This window comes from Pecten maximus, chromosome 13 (assembly GCF_902652985.1).
Source record: "Pecten maximus chromosome 13, xPecMax1.1, whole genome shotgun sequence".
In the NCBI taxonomy this organism is placed as follows: domain Eukaryota; kingdom Metazoa; phylum Mollusca; class Bivalvia; order Pectinida; family Pectinidae; genus Pecten; species Pecten maximus.
The window spans coordinates 33,972,343-33,993,474 of record NC_047027.1 but is presented as its reverse complement, the minus strand read 5'-3'; the positions used below and the strand labels follow the sequence as shown (position 1 = coordinate 33,993,474).

The 21,132-nt window shown below is 35.4% G+C and overlaps 2 protein-coding genes across 2 annotated transcripts; both read left to right on the top strand.

Annotated features, from left to right (window-relative positions):
* The first annotated feature begins 2,727 nt into the window (after positions 1-2,727).
* Positions 2,728-10,576, top strand: LOC117341510 (R-spondin-2-like). The gene is made up of 5 exons (XM_033903380.1): positions 2,728-2,825; positions 8,913-9,024; positions 9,216-9,318; positions 9,679-9,749; positions 10,176-10,576. Exons 1-5 carry the CDS (start codon positions 2,823-2,825, stop codon positions 10,487-10,489), a joined length of 603 nt encoding a protein of 200 aa, XP_033759271.1. The 5' UTR covers positions 2,728-2,822; the 3' UTR covers positions 10,490-10,576.
* Positions 10,577-11,807: 1,231 nt separating this feature from the next.
* On the top strand, positions 11,808-16,145 carry LOC117341289 (BTB/POZ domain-containing protein KCTD21-like). Its single transcript, XM_033903142.1, has 2 exons — positions 11,808-11,998; positions 14,297-16,145. The coding sequence occupies exons 1-2, from the start codon at positions 11,820-11,822 to the stop codon at positions 14,550-14,552; spliced, it is 435 nt and encodes a 144-aa protein (XP_033759033.1). The 5' UTR covers positions 11,808-11,819; the 3' UTR covers positions 14,553-16,145.
* Positions 16,146-21,132: the final 4,987 nt, after the last annotated feature.

The following is a 21,132-nucleotide window of genomic DNA, read 5'->3' as shown; positions in this document are numbered from 1 at the left end:
ATATTCATTCATTTGTAATTTGTATCTATTTATTTTTTAACTTTTTATTTATTTGTATATATATACATAAATATCTATCATTTTTAAATTATCTTTATTTATTGTTTGGAGATTGCATAATATCTTTGTTTATCTGTTCATGGTGGTGCAACGGGCGCTAGTTATTATTCAAACTCCTTATCTATTCTTTCCAAAAGAGCTATTTATAACAGTCATTACGTACAAAGTGCATAGCAACCTACGTAGCAATTTCTTGCTTTACCGTTATTGGTTTCAGATTAAGCGTTACTGCCATGACTGTGATTTATTTCTGATATTTGAAATGAAAATCGTGTGAAAATATAGATTATTAATCATATGTTGTACTGAAGGTCAAATAACAAGTTATAACAAAAAACAATATAACGACATTTTCTATAACAACAGACTTACCACACAAATGTCTTTTATTCTGATTTTTTTCTAATATCAAAACACATTAATTGAGTTACAATCCAAAAATGTTTCTTCGCCGATATATTCATATCTGAAACAGGATATACTTAAACGTTTATACGAGTTACACTTTAATTTGTGTTCTACCATTTTCTGATGCCCACGGTCGATTGCATTACGCTTCGCTTCACATACCACACGGTAATCAGTGAAGCGAAGCGTAGCGCACCCGATGATGGCTCACAAGGACGAATAGGCAAAATAATAGATTATAAATCTACCGTTTATCAAGAAAAATACTAAACACCCAGGTACACCCTGGATATGTATAGCGAAGGTTCCCCATACCACTATTACTAGGGTAGGTATTTGACCAAGGTCATGAGTGGAGATTAGAGAAGACAGTTGATATACGTCTTGGTTGATTTAGTTGTGAGTTTGTGAATTGAGTAACATTAATAGTATCTGGCAAATTTTAAAGGACCTTACAGCTGTTTCCTCCTTCAGTGAATTTAGTAACAGGTACAGGTTCAGGCCAGTTATCATTATAGAATTACAGGAACTTACAACTGTTTCCTCCTTCAATGAATTTAGTAACATTTACAGTTTCTAGTCAGTTATCGATACAGAATTACAGGAACTTAGAGCTATTTCCTCTTTCAGTGAATTTAGAAACATATATAGTATCTGTCCAACTATGAATACAATTACAGAGGACAGGTGAGTAATTCTTTGAAGATTCCTTATTTTGATGAGATAGACTCCTCTATGTCAAGGTGCCCTATTATTCGGTAGAGCTAAAGTAATTCTTTTTATATGTTCCATATACTGGACAAATCAGGGCTTATTAACATTGCAATAGAGTTAAACTCACAAAAAGATCAAACAAGTAAAATACACAAACAAAAATATTTGCCAAGGTAAAACAATAAAATCATTCATACACGAAAATATAAACAGTGTTTGTTCTTATTTCACATCTTTTAAAAATCAAATAAACGTATATAAGTTATCAACTTGAACCGCGCCTGTCTCTGTGTTGCACCAGTGTTACCTGTGTAGACTGGCAGACTGTCCATGTGTTAGTTCCCACCTTACCCATTACCATTCCCTATACCTACTCCACTACATATTTACATTCACATAATATAATACTGTCATTTACACTATGATCGAAATTTCTGGCCTAATTCTGGTTCATAATATGTACAGTATATCTACATAATAATCAGGTCACGTAATGTTTGCAAGACTGGTCAACTTATGAGGTCAATTAAGCCTATGCTATGCTTTACCTTCCCTAACTTTCCAACTTTAAGATTTCTCAACATTTAGCCCCTGCAATCTCTACACTTTAAGCTGCATGATACAATTTTATATTTATTTTGACAGATATACAATATCCATAGCTTAATCTACTTTACACTTGTCCACTTTTGGACCACCCTTAGGACATTATTCTAAATGTTTTTGGACAATTCGTTCGACACGGCTACGATTGTCACAAACGCTTTGACTGAGTAAGGTTTTGTTGACGAAAATATTTGAAGGTGCGTATTTAGCACACAACTAAATCAAGAACAATGATTAATCCCTTTTAAGCATAGTAGCTATCACTGAACATCTCGTTTGTGTGTCCCCCCCCCCCCCCCCCCCCCCCCCCCCCTTGTATAATACATAACGCTCATCCTTGTGGAACACATGGTCTGATTCCCCTTGCCCCCCTTTTTCGTTATATATATGTTACAGTACTATTTCTTGGTTTCTAATTATCTTTATTTCACATGTGTACTTTATACTATCTTTGTCACATGGAAGATGTTTAAATATCCACATCATATTACCAATGTGTAACTGCGAATTAAATGACTGTCATTTTTATATATAATTATAATAACATACCACACCTTTATTTAGCCTCGCAAGGAATACATGTCAAGGTCATATATTTGAAGAAGCATCATTACCCTTTACCTATATACATTTCACAGTGAATATTATGAATACAGAACGTATTGATTTTTAATATTAATCCTATATATATATATAACATATTCTATGAGGCAAAGGTGATGACTGAGGAGTGATGCTGACTATGATATAAAATCTTAGCTGTTTGTTCTTTTATATACTTATATAATAAGTTAAACTATTCATAGAACACGCATATATCGCAACACGTGGTTCTAGAAAAATCACTAACGTAGAAGATCTGTAGAAAAAATCTGTGTAAATAAAAATGATTGTGGGTTGGCCTTTGTGGCCATGTCAATGATTTACCCACGATACGTCAGACAGTCTGTTTACGTTCCCATTATATACCTCTGAGGTGTAGATAAGATCAGTTTAAGCTCGGCCGTTTTAATCACCGTCTAGATCCAGTCACAATGGTAGGTAACATATATATTTTGGCCATTTCATGTACAGATATCGAAACAATTTCTCAGGTGATTACAAGAAAGGAAATGTCATTTAGAAGACATTATTGCTATCAACACAAGTATGTAGCACAATAACTGGAGAAAGCTTACTCTGTGAACGACAAATAAGTTTGAATGATAATTTGATAATATTATAAATATTAATTTCAAATGATGAAAATAATAGTGTCTCCAACTCGTCAATATCTTGACTCAACGTCATTTCGATTTCAATTTTAGGTCAAAGTGTATTCCTAATTAGACATAACCTGTGTATTAATGCAATATTGCGTACATATTACCACCATTTTTAGCTCACCTGGCCCGAAGGGTGAACTTATACCATGTCGCGGCGTCCGTCGTCCGTCGTCCGTCCGTCGTCCGGCGTCCGTCGTCCGTCAACATTTTCTTTAAATTGCTAGTAGTCCTAACGTATTGAATGGATTTTCACCAAATTGTGTCAGAAATATCCTTGAGGGAAGGGAAACAGAGAAATTTTTACTCTGAACCCCCAGAGGCCTGAGGGGCGGGGTCAAATAGGGGAAATAGGTGTTAATCCTTTAAATCGCTACTAGTCACAATGTTATGAATGGATTTGAACCAAATTTATTAAGGAACATCCTTGGGAGAAGTGGAAATGTGTTTGTATAAATTTTACTCTGAACCCCCAGGGGCCTGAGGGGGGGGGGCCAAATATGGGAAATAGATATTAGTCTTTAATTCGCTACTAGTCATCAATTTTAAATGGATTTTAACCGAATTTGGTCAGGAACATCCTTGGGGGAAGAAGAACAGAGTTTGTATAATTTTTTACTCTGAACCCCCTGGGGCCTGAGGGGCGGGGCCCAATAGGGAAAATAGGGGTATTAATCATAAAGTTACGAATGGATTTGAACCAAATTTGGTCTGGAATATCCATAGGGGAAAGGGAAAGAGCTTGTATAAATATTGACTCTGACCCCAAAGGGGCCTGAAGGGTTGGGCCAAATAGGGGAAATAGAGGCTCATCTTTAAATCGCTACTAGTCATAAAGTTTTAAATGGAAATCAACCACATTTGGTATACACATAGCCTGCAACATCTCCAATATTAATGAAATAGAAGACGCAGACGAAAGCATCTATTCATCAAAGGGTTGTGGGAATTGTGGGAGAGGTGTGGGGGGGGGGGGGGGGTAATTTGGCAGAGGGGGAGGGGTCAGGGGTTTTTGGTCACATCGCCTTACACATCAAGAAGGACAATATAGAGTCATGCATTTATTCTCGGTACGCCCTCAATTTAAGACATTAACAAGAAAAGCCGATCGTGATTCAGGAAGTGATAGAGGCGGACACATTAGTTGCCTCTTGCAATAGGCTTCCAAAGTAACACAAAGGATTTATACTGTGTTGCGTTATCCTCCAAACAGATGACACCACTTTAGGTTCTACGAAGAGGAATCACAGTATTATATCAATTAATTCATATTAATATATACGGAACAATATGACAATATATAAAACAAGTACTTTGTGGGAATGGGATATGATGTGGCAAAACAATTTCATGTATGTCACTACATATTTAGATTTTTAAAAGATGTATACCTAATTCTTCAGCATGACGATTTTGCAACAAAAAAAAATAACAATAAAAAGTAAAAAAAAAAAAAAAAAAAAAAAAAGTTTCGTTTAGGGGATAGTAAAGAGGTCAACATATATCTGCTTCCCTCTCAAATTCCAAGGTTAGATATTTCTAGATATTTTGTTATTCCCATTCCTTTATTTACCAATGAGAAAAAAATGTATTATGGCGGGAGGGGGGAGGGGGAGGGGGAGCCTCACATTATTCAACACTTAAATCAGTCCGTCATCTATGGAATGCATTTCCTTAGCTATATACAAACAACAGTGCACGTTAAACAAATAAATTAACATATACTCCATACAGCCGTTCAGGAACTCCATTGCCCAACATCATTGTCACCAAGTTTGCAATAACATTAGGATTATCCTCCGTTGAATCACGAGATATCATCTCCGACAGTAAATGAGGTTGAAAGCCCAGGTAACTAGGAAGTTTACCTGTAAACTTCGTTGTTGTAGGAATTTGTCTGGCGCAGTGAAATGGAATGTTTGAAAGATTCTCCGTTATACAATACATTATGCGAATGAATTAGCATCCGAAACAACACAAAGAAAAAAGACGTGTTATCAACGACACAGAGATGAAGAGATAACGAGCTTCATTCAATGATCTCTCATGATGACGCTTAGTCACCTTAGTATAACAAATACGATACATGCTTTTAAAAAGGGGGCATTAGGTGGAAATCAAATAAAGAGTATTAGGTGTAAACTAAATACAGGTTACTAGTTGTAAACTAAATACAGGTTACTAGTTGTAAACTAAATACAGGTTACTAGGTGTAAACTAAATACAGGTTACTAGTTGTAAACTAAATATAGGTTACTAGTTGTAAACTAAATACAGGTTACTAGTTGTAAACTAAATACAGGTTACTAGGTGTAAACTAAATACAGGTTACTAGTTGTAAACTAAATACAGGTTACTAGTTGTAAACTAAATACAGGTTACTAGTTGTAAACTAAATACAGGTTACTAGTTGTAAACTAAATACAGGCTACTAGTTGTAAACTAAATACAGGTTACTGGTTGTAAACTAAATACAGGTTACTAGTTGTAAACTAAATACAGGTTATTAGTTGTAAACTAAATACAGGTTACTAGTTGTAAACTAAATACAGGTTACTAGTTGTAAACTAAATACAGGTTACTAGTTGTAAACTAAACAAAGGTTACTAGTTGTAAACTAAAAACAGGTTACTAGTTGTAAACTAAATACAGGTTACTAGTTGTAAACTAAACAAAGGTTACTAGTTGTAAACTAAATACAGGTTACTAGGTGTAAACTAAATACAGGTAACTAGTTGTAAACTAAACAAAGGTTACTAGTTGTAAACTAAATACAGGTTACTAGTTGTAAACTAAATACAGGTTACTAGGTGTAAACTAAATACAGGTTACTAGTTGTAAACTAAATAAAGGTTACTAGGTGTAAACTAAATACAGGTTACTAGTTGTAAACTAAATAAAGGTTACTAGGTGTAAACTAAATACAGGTTACTAGTTGTAAACTAAATACAGGTTACTAGTTGTAAACTAAATACAGGTTACTAGTTGTAAACTAAATACAGGTTACTAGTTGTAAACTAGATACAGGTTACTAGTTGTAAACTAAATACAGGTAACTAGTTGTGAACTAAATACAGGTTACTAGGTGTAAACTAAATACAGGTAACTAGTTGTTAACTAAATACAGGTTACTAGTTGTAAACTAAATAAAGGGTACTAGTTGTAAACTAAATAAAGGGTATGAGGTGCAAATTAACTAGGTGTAAAACAAATAAAGGCTTTAAGTTCAAACATGATATTGAATGCAATGCCTAGCTACAATGGATTGCTAGGTTTAGTCAAGGGGCATTCCACAAAATGATGTAGTTTGTTCAAAATATTATTCGAAATGAAAAATTACGTCTTGTACCAATTTTCTATAAAAAAAAATTGTTTGAATGGTCAGTCATTTCTAATACTAAAAGATGCAGTAATATGTAGGGTTCAGATATTATATTTGGATTAATTCAATAGAATGACGTATCATGCTTCACCTTTGAATCATTCAAGGTAAAATGGTTTAACGATGCTAAAAGCATTTTCGTAATTTTGTACACCAGTCAATTAATTCATATTTTAGAATCAAAGACTTCTGGTAAGGTTAATAGTCTTAATCTATTGTATTAGCCTGGTAAGGTTAATAGTCTCAATCTATTGTATTAGCCTGGTAAGGTTAATTGTCTCAATCTATTGTATTAGCCTGGTAAGGTTAATTGTCTCAATCTATTGTATTAGCCTGGTAAGGTTAATTGTCTCAATCTATTGTATTAGCCTGGTAAGGTTAATTGTCTCAATCTATTGTATTAGCCTGGTAAGGTTAATTGTCTCAATCTATTGTATTAGCCTGGTAAGGTTAATTGTCTCAATCTATTGTATTAGCCTGGTAAGGTTAATTGTCTCAATCTATTGTATTAGCCTGGTAAGGTTAATAGTCTCAATCTATTGTATTAGCCTGGTAAGGTTAATTGTCTCAATCTATTGTATTAGCCTGGTAAGGTTAATAGTCTCAATCTATTGTATTAGCCTGGTAAGGTTAATTGTCTCAATCTATTGTATTAGCCTGGTAGGGTTAATAGTCTCAATCTATTGTATTAGCCTGGTAAGGTTAATTGTCTCAATCTATTGTATTAGCCTGGTAAGGTTAATTGTCTCAATCTATTGTATTAGCCTGGTAAGGTTAATTGTCTAAATCTATTGTATTAGCCTGGTAAGGTTAATTGTCTCAATCTATTGTATTAGCCTGGTAAGGTGAATAGTCTCAATCTATTGTATTAGCCTGGTAAGGTTAATTGTCTCAATCTATTGTATTAGCCTGGTAAGGTTAATTGTCTCAATCTATTGTATTAGCCTGGTAAGGTTAATTGTCTCAATCTATTGTATTAGCCTGGTAAGGTTAATTGTCTAAATCTATTGTATTAGCCTGGTAAGGTTAATTGTCTCAATCTATTGTATTAGCCTGGTAAGGTGAATAGTCTCAATCTATTGTATTAGCCTGGTAAGGTTAATTGTCTCAATCTATTGTATTAGCCTGGTAAGGTTAATTGTCTCAATCTATTGTATTAGCCTGGTAAGGTTAATAGTCTCAATCTATTGTATTAGCCTGGTAAGGTTAATAGTCTCAATCTATTGTATTAGCCTGGTAAGGTTAATAGTCTCAATCTATTGTATTAGCCTGGTAAGGTTAATTGTCTCAATCTATTGTATTAGCCTGGTAAGGTTAATTGTCTCAATCTATTGTATTAGCCTGGTAAGGTTAATAGTCTCAATCTATTGTATTAGCCTGGTAAGATTAATTGTCTCAATCTATTGTATTAGCCTGGTAAGGTTAATTGTCTCAATCTATTGTATTAGGCTGGTAAGATTAATTGTCTCAATCTATTGTATTAGCCTGGTAAGGTTAATTGTCTAAATCTATTGTATTAGCCTGGTAAGATTAATTGTCTAAATCTATTGTATTAGCCTGGTAAGGTTAATTGTCTCAATCTATTGTATTAGCCTGGTAAGGTTAATTGTCTCAATCTATTGTATTAGCCTGGTAAGGTTAATTGTCTCAATCTATTGTATTAGCCTGGTAAGGTTAATTGTCTCAATCTATTGTATTAGCCTGGTAAGGTTAATAGTCTCAATCTATTGTATTAGCCTGGTAAGGTTAATAGTCTCAATCTATTGTATTAGCCTGGTAAGGTTAATTGTCTCAATCTATTGTATTAGCCTGGTAAGGTTAATTGTCTCAATCTATTGTATTAGCCTGGTAAGGTTAATTGTCTCAATCTATTGTATTAGCCTGGTAAGGTTAATTGTCTCAATCTATTGTATTAGCCTGGTAAGGTTAATTGTCTCAATCTATTGTATTAGCCTGGTAAGGTTAATTGTCTCAATCTATTGTATTAGCCTGGTAAGGTTAATTGTCTCAATCTATTGTATTAGCCTGCTGAATATCACGACTGAGGTGAACATGTTTTTCATGTCACTAAATCTATTGAAATCAAAAGGTTAGGTGAGAGAAATACAACTTCAAAACTTCTACCATAAAACACTTCAATCAAGTAGATATTCAATTCATATATGTGAAGTCAGATTGTAAAATTTTATGGTGTCAAATACAATAACCAGTGGAACTATTTTGAATCCCTTTAAGAAACATCCGGTGGACCAACTTTTATTTGGAATTATTTTCTCATTATTTGAAACCCCCAAAAAATGAGAAAAATTGAATTTCATCACAAAAAAACAGCACAAAAACAAAAACAACAACAAAAAATATATATATATATATATAAGTCGCAGAAGCTTTATAAGAATCAATCCGGAATCTTCGGCACTTTTCGTGTGCCGAATACTCCCGATCATACAAGCATGAGTTAACGATCCATTCTCTTTCAGACATGCAATATGCTACTAATATCCGTGGTGGGATTGGCCCTGTTCCAAGCGTCCCGAGGATTTCTAGCCGCTAATGAGAGTGTAATAACAGAAACAAGCGGAGGGTACGGCGGTAAGTATGGCGGGATTAACAACACAATCTGTATTCATCAAGCAAATAAAGGTTTTTCACATTTTTAAACGAAGGAACTATTCAAATGATGAATGTATTTGTTTTTCAAAATGCAACTTTTTCGGAAGAAATCATATGCCAATTAAACATTCAATTTAAGTCATTGTAGACGTATTCTTACTCTTATGCAGCTTGCCCTGATCATTGTAAAATAACTCCCTGCGCTAGCCAGGTGGGGTGTTCTCTCTGTGAAAACGGATACTGCCTTCACTACCAAAAGCATGGCACATCAAGGTAGGTATAACCTGTTGACTGGAGGGTTCAGGTGACGGTTACTTATAGACGTCTTCACAATCGAGCTCACGTGTAGAGATGGCGTTATCATATAATGTAATCCCACTGAAATATCACAGCCTGTACCCATAGGAAAATCAATCTCATCCATTGACATACAAAATATGATAAACTGATTTTTGTGACGTCACTTCTAGTCAAGTAACAAATAACACAACGAAAATGTCGTGAGGACAAATTTTAAAGTGGAAACACCAAATAATTTCAAAAAAATTGTTTTCAGAAAACATCAGCAGAGAGAAAATGTCTTCCTGAAAAGTGTTTAAACGATGTCAGTATTCTTATATTGATTTGTTTCAGTATTGGGGTCTGCTTGGCATCGTGTCCATCTGGGTTCTATTGCCAGCAAATCCGGTTTTCGATCTGTAGAGGTGGGTTAAATAAAAATACGTTTTATAGCAAACTATATGTGTCTGACTAAAAAGGAGTCTAGATTTGTTGTCAGAACAATTTAATATTGTATATTGGTGTATTATTTCCAATGTCTTTTAATAAACATTTTGAAATATTAGATTGATATTGAAATATGTGTAAGCCAATTTTATTGTACAAAATAATATATCTTTTATTATCAAATATCAATTGGCTCAAGGTCAGATAATGTAATTAATAGTCATTTGCGTCAAAAAAAAATATGTTTCCATGATAAAGTCAGGTCTCCATGATATAGTCATTTTGTGTTCAGTTTCATGTAAATGGCCGACATGCTATGCCGACATGCTCGAGTGAAACAAAAAAACAAAACAAAAACATGATGTATAAGTTGATTGAATACATATTATCATTACTTTTTTCAGCCTGTAAGGACACAAACTGTGACACGTGCAATTTTCTCGGGAAATGCACCAAGTGTAAATCTGGGTTCGCACTCAGTTTAAGTGACGGAACATGCAATGGCGCTGCCATGACAACCGAGGAATCAACTACAACCGAGGCTATGACGACAGCAATGGCATCATCTACCGATATGATGACCACGATGGGACAAACGATGGCTGCCTCATCAGATACAACAACGAATACAATGACGTCAGCAAAAGCTGCCATGAGCACCACCGATTCGATGACGACAACAAAAATGGTTTCCGGTCCTGCGCCAGTTGTTGGATAATTTTACCCCTTTTAGAATGTTAATAAAAGAGATGTACTTAGGAGTATTATTGATGAATAAATCGTTATACAATTTAACAAAGAAGCTCACTTTATTCCTGAACAGCGTCTTTTATTCTTCTTGACAATTTATATTCCAATGAAGCAACATACTTACATGTACCATACTGCAAATCACTTATATTTCGCGTGGAATTTATTTTCGCGTGAAGACTCGAGGAGAATCAATACCGAATTCAAATACTTCGCTATTATTTCTAAGAAAATCACACCTTGCAATGGCGACTAAGCTACCTGTAATGGCTACCGATATAGAAATCCACGTCTCTAATAGCTCGTCATTTGCCTATTTAAAATCATTTCAGAATTGGCAAAATCATGTATTCGCAATTTTTTAAGATGTAAACGAGACATATAGTACTCAGGAAATCAAAGTGATTCCTACATTATTGTCTTCTTCTTTTTTTCTACTTTTTCGTGGAAACATTTTCCCCAATCAATTACCAAAATACGATAAAGTTTATAAAATGAATAATAATTCTCATTTAACATTAGTCTGTCTGCGGTCATAAATAGATAAAGAAATATTTAACATACATCGCAGTCGTTCTATCTCGCCCGCCTTAAAGTCGCTCTATTTTTTTGTATTTTTTTTTTTTTTTTTGTATTAATATGATACTTTACCAAGTTAGACTTCATAATCATATTGGGTTAATATCTGTTTAATTTCATCCCGAAAGCTGCTCTGATACGTCAACAATCTATACGTAAAAATGTAACAAACATCTATAAATAGAACATGTACCATCCCTGCGCGCGTCGGGTCACATCCCCGGATGACAAACAGAGAAGCTTGGGTTTGTTTATCAAATGCAGAGAAGTTTTATCACAGATTCAGGGTTGCTTTCCACGTTAAACCTATCTTTTAACAATGTCTAACAGACGACTTTGGCTCTGTTAGTCGTAGATGATGTTGATATTTTACCAAATGCTTTCCTTTGCCTTCGCGGCATGTCTTGTGTATAAAAAAGTCATATATCTATATTTATGAGAAATATTTTTTCCTTGAAAATTTCGCCGCACACGTATTTCAAAACAATCCAGCTAATGATAAAAATATATAAATAACTCATTTCCAAATAATCCTATTAACTCGGTGATAGTTTTTTTCCGTTCGATTTAAGGTTTAAATGCTTTTATTTATGGTGTAGGGGAGGTAACTCGAACACAAAATGTATTTTCTAAGTAACTTAACCAAGTCCGTAAATAACATGTAACATATGTCGCCATCAAGATATTACTACGGGTAATCAATAAATATAACCTTATACATGGCGGAGCGGGACAGAATTATCAAGCTCAATGTAGGGGGAGCCCTATATACAACGTCAAAGTCCGTAATGACCAGTGTCCGAGGAGGCTTCCTGGACAGAGTCGCCGTGGGGGAAATCAACTCCATGCGGGATCATCGGGGCACAATCTTCATCGATCGAGATGGACACGTATTCAGGTTTGTGTGGGGTCGCTAAGAATTGTTAGATATATCTAGCATCGTCGTTACATTTTAGATGAAACAGTCTTAATAAATAACTTTTAACGGGGCTTCTATTTAACCTGATACCTTCCAAATGTGTTGAATGACATTGAATACATGACCTATATTTCTAACATTGAATATGTAGCTAAGACAAAACATAGAATTGAGCAGTTTTGTTTTAATCACAAAGTTAACAGAATTTTCGAACGTTATGATGAATATGGCCCCTTTACTACCCTCCTCTCCGTGGTTGATAACGTATTCATTAATCTGTATCTAACTAGCTCAAAGTGTAATGAAGTTCCTCATGATAAGCCGAGGCAATTTATTTTATCTATTTAGAGATATTATTTTATTCATAAAAAAACGTTATAACACTGTTTTTCGTTGGTAAAACGCCCTGTTAATGATAGATGGCTCGATTTGTCAGGGTAAATAATATTAATGACTGATTAAAGCAGAATTGATATTGACATTAATTACTAATATGGCAATTCATATACTGGTTTAGTCGGCTTTTTTTCATCTATTCATACAACTAATTGGTACATATAACAGTGTTATTTATTTACATTTGCTCCGCATTTCCCCATTGACACAATGCTAAGAGGCAGTTGCCACCATTTAAGCAATGAACGGTGGTTTTAATGTTGTTATAGTCGATATGGCAGCAAGATGTATGGAAGGCAAATGGCATGGGAACCCGTTCAATACTTATATTTACATTGTCTCACCATTTTCGTCAACTTTGAAAAAAAATAAACCAACACAAAAAAACCCTGCCTCTTTCAATGTCACATGACCCACTGGGTGTTATAACCTGAGGCACTGGGTGTTATAGGCGTATGGTGGCAACTGCCTCTTAGCATTGTGTCAATGGGAAAATGCGGAGCAAATGTAAATATACGGCTATCACACCCAGTGGGTCATGTGTTATTAAAAAAGGTGGGATTTTTTATGTTAGTTTATTTTTTTCTAAGTTGACGAAAATGGTAAGATAATGTAAATATAAGTACTGAACAGTGGTTTTAATGTTGTTATAGTCGATATGGCAGCAAGATATATGATGTGCAAATGTAGCATGGAAACCCTAACGAGCGGGTTCCATGCTACATTTGCCCACCATACATCTTGCTACCATATCGACTATAACAACATTAAAACCACTGTCCATTGCTTAATATACATGTTGTATCAGCACTCATAGTATCGGAAAAGTTTTTAGAAAATATCCCGCAACCAAAAAGATAACCTTAAAAAGGGGGAAAACAAATTTAAAAAAAAATGAAAAATAGCAGGCAAGCGTGAAAAAAAAGAAGAAAAAACAAACAAACAAAAAATAACTAAATAAAATTAAAAACAAATAAACATAAATATAAACAACAAAAGTTTGTGTAGGCGCTATGATCAGGTGATTTCCGGATAAGTTGTACTCCGATACAGTGTTTATATATCATATCCCAGGTAACATACATCAATATTGAGTTATAGACGACTTCAGGCCAGCTGTTTCCCTCCGAAACACATACAACGCTCTCGTATACTGTCATAGATCGATTAAAATGTATGCCAGCAAATATCATATTATCCGATCATAAACACGACTGATACGTATTTCTATCTCCTAGGTAGGTGATGCTCAAGTCTGTTTTATATCACGTGAAGCTGTAATGACTAAGGCTGATTTACTCTCACAATTCTTTAAAGGGGGGGGGGGGGGGGGGGGGGGATTCCTTCGTTTGGACAGCAGAAACATGTATAATTTCTATTGATGAAATCTATATCCGAACAGGAAATATATGAGTGTCTGTGCCTACCAGTAATGAAATTACATGTAACGCTGAAATTTTCAGAACAATGACAAATCGTAAAATAACTTCTTTCTTTGTGGTAATTAGTGGTACTTCGGGGCGAATTAAGAATTTTAGGATTAAGTACCTGAATCATTTTGGTTTATCTTGAGAGTAAAACTGTCGTATTAATGTAAAGATTATAACTTTAATTATTAAGGAAAAACTAACAGGGGAATACGACTTGTACACATCAAATTAACAATTGGCGATATATTATACAAATACAGACTTTGGTTGAGGGCAATCCATGGTTTTATGAACCTTACCTGGACAATATTACCCGAGACCGAAGGCCGAGGGGGATACAGTTCAGGACAGGTCCATAATACCATAGTTCTTTTTGCTTATTTACTTGATTTTTAAAGTTTCATAAACCAAATTGTTTTGTAATTAAATATTTCTGGTGATTTCATTGCAGATATGTCCTGAATTATCTTCGAACCTCGAAACTGACCGTGCCACAGGGCTACAAGGAACTCTACCTTCTCAGAGAGGAGGCTGATTTTTACGGACTCCCGGGGCTCGTTACAGAAGTGGACAACATCCTGAGATCTCGCAAACGTCGGAACAAACCACGCTTATCTAAACAAAAGAGCAAGAGTATGGATCTGATCTGTGACGAGAACGGAACGGTTATATTTGAAGACGATTCATCTGATTTTTTTTATGACTGAGAAATATCTTATTCAAAACAGTTTTGTCATCAACTATGTACGTTGAACGTTACGCATAGTTGTCAGAATAATGATGAAATATGTTGTATAGACTTTTTTCTCATTATGTAAATTTGTTTTTTTTACTCTTATCACAGGGGAAAGTGTTGTTATCAAATGTTTTATGGGGTAATATTCGGTAATGAATGAAAATATTCTCTCAAATATAAAATTAATTGAGCCAGGGTAACCGACTTACACTTGTTAATATTTTTGTCCATTTTTATCTATATTATATGTAATGTGTCATTAAAGCACGCAACCTTTCGATAGTTTACGTCTCTTTGATGATAATCTGTGTATCTCATGTTATAAGTAATATATAGGTAACACGCCTGACGTATATCCACATTCAACGTCTGAATCCTAATAGTGTTACCAAATAACTGTATATTGTGAAAGAAAACATTTATGAAAACAAAAGTGAAAAGAAGCGAACAACTCGACTTAGGTAGATAAGACAATAGAACAGTAGATTTTACAGGTAGTTACCGATAGTGATGCTGGCGTCTCCTGAGCTGGTTGCTTTGAATTTGTACATACTGATATTGGTGTTGAGATTTGACCTAAAGAAGCAATACAGTTATTTACTCCTTTGAAAAAAAATATATTATTTTATTTATTTATCTTTTTTTATTTATTTTTTTTATTTTTTTTTTTTATTTTTTTTTTATTTATTTGTTTTATTATTATTATTATTACAACTTTAATTCATTCAAAAAAGTAAAGCAGGCTAGTTGCTGACCAGCATTCGATGTACAGTACTATGTAAATAGAAAAATGTTAAACATTTAACCATTCACCACCAAATTTATTTATCTGAAAGGGTCTGTTTTTGTTCTTGTTGGTATTTTGTCCTATCGGTGATTATTTACGACACATTTTCGTATCTCTTCGCAGCTTTCATACCACGTTGCTTCCTTGTATTTCACAGAAAGAATCAAATCGAAAGGTTGGAGCATTTGACCTTTCGGAAAGTGTAACAATATCGCCGATATTTCTGTGAGGTCACTTTAAATTTGACCGCTGAGCAGAACTATTATCCGTGTACATCTCCGTACATGAATGTTTTGATTTGCTAAAGGGTGGTTAACATCATATACAAACTAGGAAACTCACATTATTTTTGTTTCAATTTTGAAATTAAATTCTTTGAAGGGCATTCGCAAATTAATCCTAAGCTGTGTATATCCAGCTTGTGCTAGAAACAAAGATAATTGGAATGTTTCCTAACTATTATCTGTATAAATATATTTCATCATTTACAACTTGTAATCTTATTCTTTTTATGAGATATTTGATATTCCATCATCTGCTAGTAATCTCAAACACTGAGCAGTTAAGCGGAACAGACTATTATACGTATTTAAAGATAATTTCTAATTTGTGTAAGTTTTCGAACAGTTAAAGATCAGTACTGACACTTTCGTAGTTAAGTGCGTATGCAAAAAGCGTTTATGTAAAAATCCAGAAGATGAGAAGAAATGATGACTGCTTGCACTTATCCTGAAGTAGATGAATATTTTACAATGAATAAAGATTTTATTTGGAAAATATGCGTTGGTTAATTTATATAAGACAGTTAAAGGGGCATATCTTCGTTTGAATAAAGTTTAGGTTGTCAAAATTAAACTTAATGGAAAACATGTATTTTTCCCAAGTACTGAAAGTAATAATCTTTACATTAAAACTGCAGTTTTTCTCTTACGATAAACCAGAGTTCTTCGTGTATTAGGTCCTAAAATTATTAATTCGACCCGAAGTTGTCACTGATTACCGCAAAGACATACGGTATGTGTATACAATACCCCTATTTCATGTACATCGCGGTGTTAATTCCATTACTTGAAGGCACAAACTCTCATATAATCATCGTTCGGACGTAGATTTCATCAATAGAAATTGTGCATGTTTCTGATGTCTGGAAGAGGTTATGCCCCTTTAAACGTAAACCTATGTAGGAATCTGTTTAGGAGGATAAGGTTTACAAGTAAGATATTGAAGATAGCGATAGTAGATAAACATTCAATTGATTTCTTTATTTCTATAATACCAATTGTTAAATATTTTCCTTTTCTAGAAGAGTAATATACCTTGAATACACTGAATAACTGAATCCAATACTGGCCGGGCACATCATTAGGTGCATCCTCCTTCCTCAGACGTTCCGGCGCTTTCCACGACGTCCTCCAGAGGTTCGCCGGCTGGGTTGATCAGGTCCAACCAGGGACCGGTCGGCTCTTGTCGCCGCTTGCTGGTACTGCGGCGTGTTGACCTTGCTGTTTCTGCAACATCTTGTCACCTGCTACATCACCTCGGGCAGTGATGCCTACCTGTCTCTCGTCACCTTGTGGTTAGCACTTTGCCTGATGAGCACCCCATCTTTCCTCCCTCTTCCTCCAAATCCAGCTGGAAGCAACCTCTGCCTACTTCTCGCCTGTATCAGGTTCCTCCGATCTGCTCACATGTCTCCTGATAGTCGTTAGGCTCTCCAGACTGATTGACCGGGATATCCCCTACATCCGACCGATGTGACCATATCTCTCATCAATTAACAGAACGAACATCTCACCTGCACATGCTTCAGTATCATCACAACGTTTTCATATTTTTCTTTTTCTCTAAGAAATCATTCTACATTCTCTTTAATTTTCCAATCTTGTGATTATCTCATTGATTTTGTCTCCCAAATCAAGGTGCCTTTTTGGAATAATACATTTTGTAAAACATCTAAAATGGTAACGGGTGAAGGTATTACTGAACGTTTTTTTTTTTTTTTTTTTTTGTTTTTTTTGTAAATTCTGTATCCAATACCCACTGTTTTTACCACAATAGTATTAAGTCGGCAGTGTCAGTGTTGTTTTGTGGTTTGAATACACATACAATATATGCAAAAAAGGCGTAGTGATATGACCCATATGAAAAAGAAGCTTATTAGTATTTAAAAGTGATCATTCACATTTTCTATTATTAATATCAAATTAATTTAATAATCAACAACTATGTTTTACAAAATAATGTTTTTTTGGTTGTCTTTATACCCTTAATTCGTCTTTTTATTTAGTGAATTGCAAATAAAATTCGGGACTATATGCAAGATTTCAAACAGCATGTTCGGATTGTTAGGCTATATTGTCATTACTTTCAATGATGAAGTATTCTATCGGCTAACCAGACGTTGATTCCATAAAACGTATTTACAGTGTTATAGAATCTCTCTTTGTCCTTTGCTCTTTTTTGGCTGATCTGTCGGATCACAAAGTACATCACGTACTACGTCACAAAGTACATCACGTACTACGTCACAAAGTACATCACGTACTACGTCATCAAGTACATCACATACTACGTCACAAAGTACATCATGTATTACGTCACAAAGTACATCACGTTCTACGTCACAAAGTACATCACGTACTAGGTCATAAAGTACATCACGTACTACGTCACAAAGTACATCACGCACTACGTCACAAAGTACATCACGTACTACGTCACAAAGTACATCACGTACTACGTCACAAAGTACATCACGTACTACGTCAACTTCACTCGTATTAAGCATGGTCATCGCCTTGTAGCAGGTTTCAGTTTTAGCCAATAAAATATCGCTTTACTGCATTGGGGCAACAACCCGACCAAGCGAACACACGCCGATTTCAACCTAATAATCTGCTTGTTTAGAATGTGTTATAGTAAAATGTCTTGCTACCGCTATATAATTTTGTCTTTTCCAGTTACACAAGAATGTGACTACTTTTGGGACGTTGTTGTCAAATCTTGACGGAAACATACACTATCGTATTGTTACAGTATCTGTAATTTGAACACAATCACAACGCTTATTTAAATGATTTATCTTTATTATACTAACCATAACAACTACTTAATGCAATAAAAGTCATTTTATCAAACAAAACGTAGCGATAAAAACGCTTACTTTTATCAGTTTTAATGTTCTGCGTTCATAGGTGCGTTTATTAATCTATGAATGTTATTTTCTGCTTTGTATCCGTTTAATATCCACCGGAAAGCAAAATTTGGTCACAAACAGTCTTCTTCTTTTTCTTGGTACAACCTCCGTCAAAAATGACGATTACGGTTAGTTTGTAGCTAGGTTGGATGCTGTTAAAAAAGTGAGGGAATTTAGTTACAGTGAGAGGGGTTTTTTTTAAGTGTTTTTTTTTTAGTGGAAACTATAAGATAAAAACATGAGGGTGTGTTTACGGTGTATGCTTGAGATCATCAAGGGCTGCATTGTGTGTATGTGCCTTGAAGATCTCTAGTGTAGTGCATTGTACTGCTGCCACTGGGAGGAGGTTCCATTGTGTTATTGTGTGTGGGAAAAAGGAGTATTTGTATATGTCATTGGTGGCAGATAGGTGTCTGAAGGTGTAGGGGTGTGTTTGCCTTGTCCTAGGGTCTGCTGGGTGCATGATGCCGTGTGGGTCTATTGCGACATGATGGTGAATGATTTTGTATAGTAGTATAAGTCTGGTCTTGAGTCTGCATGTTTGAAGTGTGGGCCAGTTGAGTTTATCCATCATGTCTTGTACTGAACTTGTGTTGTGGTATCAGTTTTGTACGTATCGTGCTGCTCTGCGTTGTATTTTTTCTATCTGGTTGATTTGGTTTGTGTTGTGCGGGTCCCATATGGAAGAGCAGTATTCCAGTTTGGGTTTCACTAGGGCTTTGTATGCATGTTCTTTTATATGTTGTGAGTTTATTTTCAGGTTGCGTTTTAGGAAGCCTCGTGATCTGCTGGCGTTTTCAGTGATGTTGTTGATGTGTGTGTCCTATTTGAGATTTTTCTGTAATGTGAGTCCTAGATATTTGCTGGCGTCGACTTGTTGCAGTGTGTGGTCGTGAAGTTTGTAGTTGTATGTTGTTTTGGTGCATTTGTTTGAAGTGGATATGATATTGCATTTGTTTGGGTGAACTTTCATGAGCCAGTCTTGTTCCCACTGTCCTGCTGCGTTTATGTCTTGTTGTAATTTGTGTGCGTCGTCTGTGTTGTGGATTGTCTTGTAGATGATGCTATCGTCGGCAAAGAGTCTGAGAGTGCTGTGTTTGATGTAGTCTGGTAGGTCGTTAATGTATATGAGGAAGAGTATGGGGCCCAAACAGGTTCCTTGAGGTACTCCTGAAGTGACTTGGACTTTGTCCGATTGTTTCCCTTCAAGTAATACTGTTTGGGTGCGGTGTGTTAGAAAGTCTGTAATCCATGTGAGTGTGTTCCCTGTAATCCCGTAGTATTTGAGTTTGTACTGGAGGCGTTTGTGTGGGACTTTGTCAAATGCTTTGGCAAAGTCCATTATGACAATGTCTGTCTGTTTGTTTGTATTGTTATTTAGTGTTAGGTCGTGTATGAATGTGGCGAGTTGTGTTTCACATAATCTAGAGGAGCGGAAGCCGTGTTGGAGGTTGTAGAGTATGTTATTGTCCTCTAGATGTTTCATTGTAGCGCTTGTGATGATGTGTTCCATGATTTTGCATGCAATGCAGGTGAGTGAGATTGGGCGGTAGTTAGTGGGGTTGTGTTTGTCTCCTTTCTTGTATATTGGGTTTACATTTGCGTGTTTCCAGTCGTGTGGTAGTGTCCCTGAGCTGAGTGAAGTGTTGAAGATTTTTGTGAGTATGGGTGCTATGGAGTCTTTGAGCTGTTTGAGAATTGTGCCGTGTATTTGGTCAGGTCCTGTCGCTTTGTGGGGATTTATGTATCCTAGTAATTTGTCTACTCCGTTGCGTGTAATGTGGATTTATGGCATGGTGGGGTTTGGCGATGGTCCTTTGTCTGGTATATTGTTGTTCTGTTCTGTTGTGAATGCGGCTTGAAATTCATGATTGAGAATGTTTGCTTTTATGGTTGGGTCTGTAGTGAGATGTCCGTCTTTACGAAGGGATGTGATGTCGGTGTTTTCTTTTCTTGTGGTTTTGATGTAAGAGAATAGTGTTTTGGGGTTGTATTTTCGGTTGGAGTGTGGGGAGTCTGGTTCGTTTATGGGTATGTCTTTGATCATTTTTTCTATGTAGTTTAGGTATGCGTTGCGTGTTTGTTTCTGTACTTCTGCTTTTATGGTTTTGTATTTTTGTGTGAGATGGTAGTTAGTGCGGCTTTTAGAGTGTAGACGTTTGGACTGCTTTATGAGGCAACGGAGGGGGTGTGTCATCCATGGAAGTCGGTATTCGTAGGTCAGGAGTTTTTGAGGTATGTTTTTGCTTACTGATTCGTGGAGTGTCGATTTAAATGTGTTCCACATGTCGTTTGCTGTTTTGTCAGTCTGTTGGTTAAGTGTAATATCAAGTTCTTTTATGTTGTCCCAATTGGCTTTGTGGTAGGTGTATATGTGTCGTGGTTGTTTGCATGTTCTTTTCAGTCTTACATCTATTTCTGTGTATATTATGTCGTGGTCTGCTTTGCCAATGGGTGGTGCTGTCTCTGTCTTGTTTACTTTAGATGGTCTGTTAGTTAGTCCGAGTTCAAGTATGTGGTCACCACGTGTAGGTATGTTTGTGGTTTGGGTGAGCGAGTTGTCAGCTA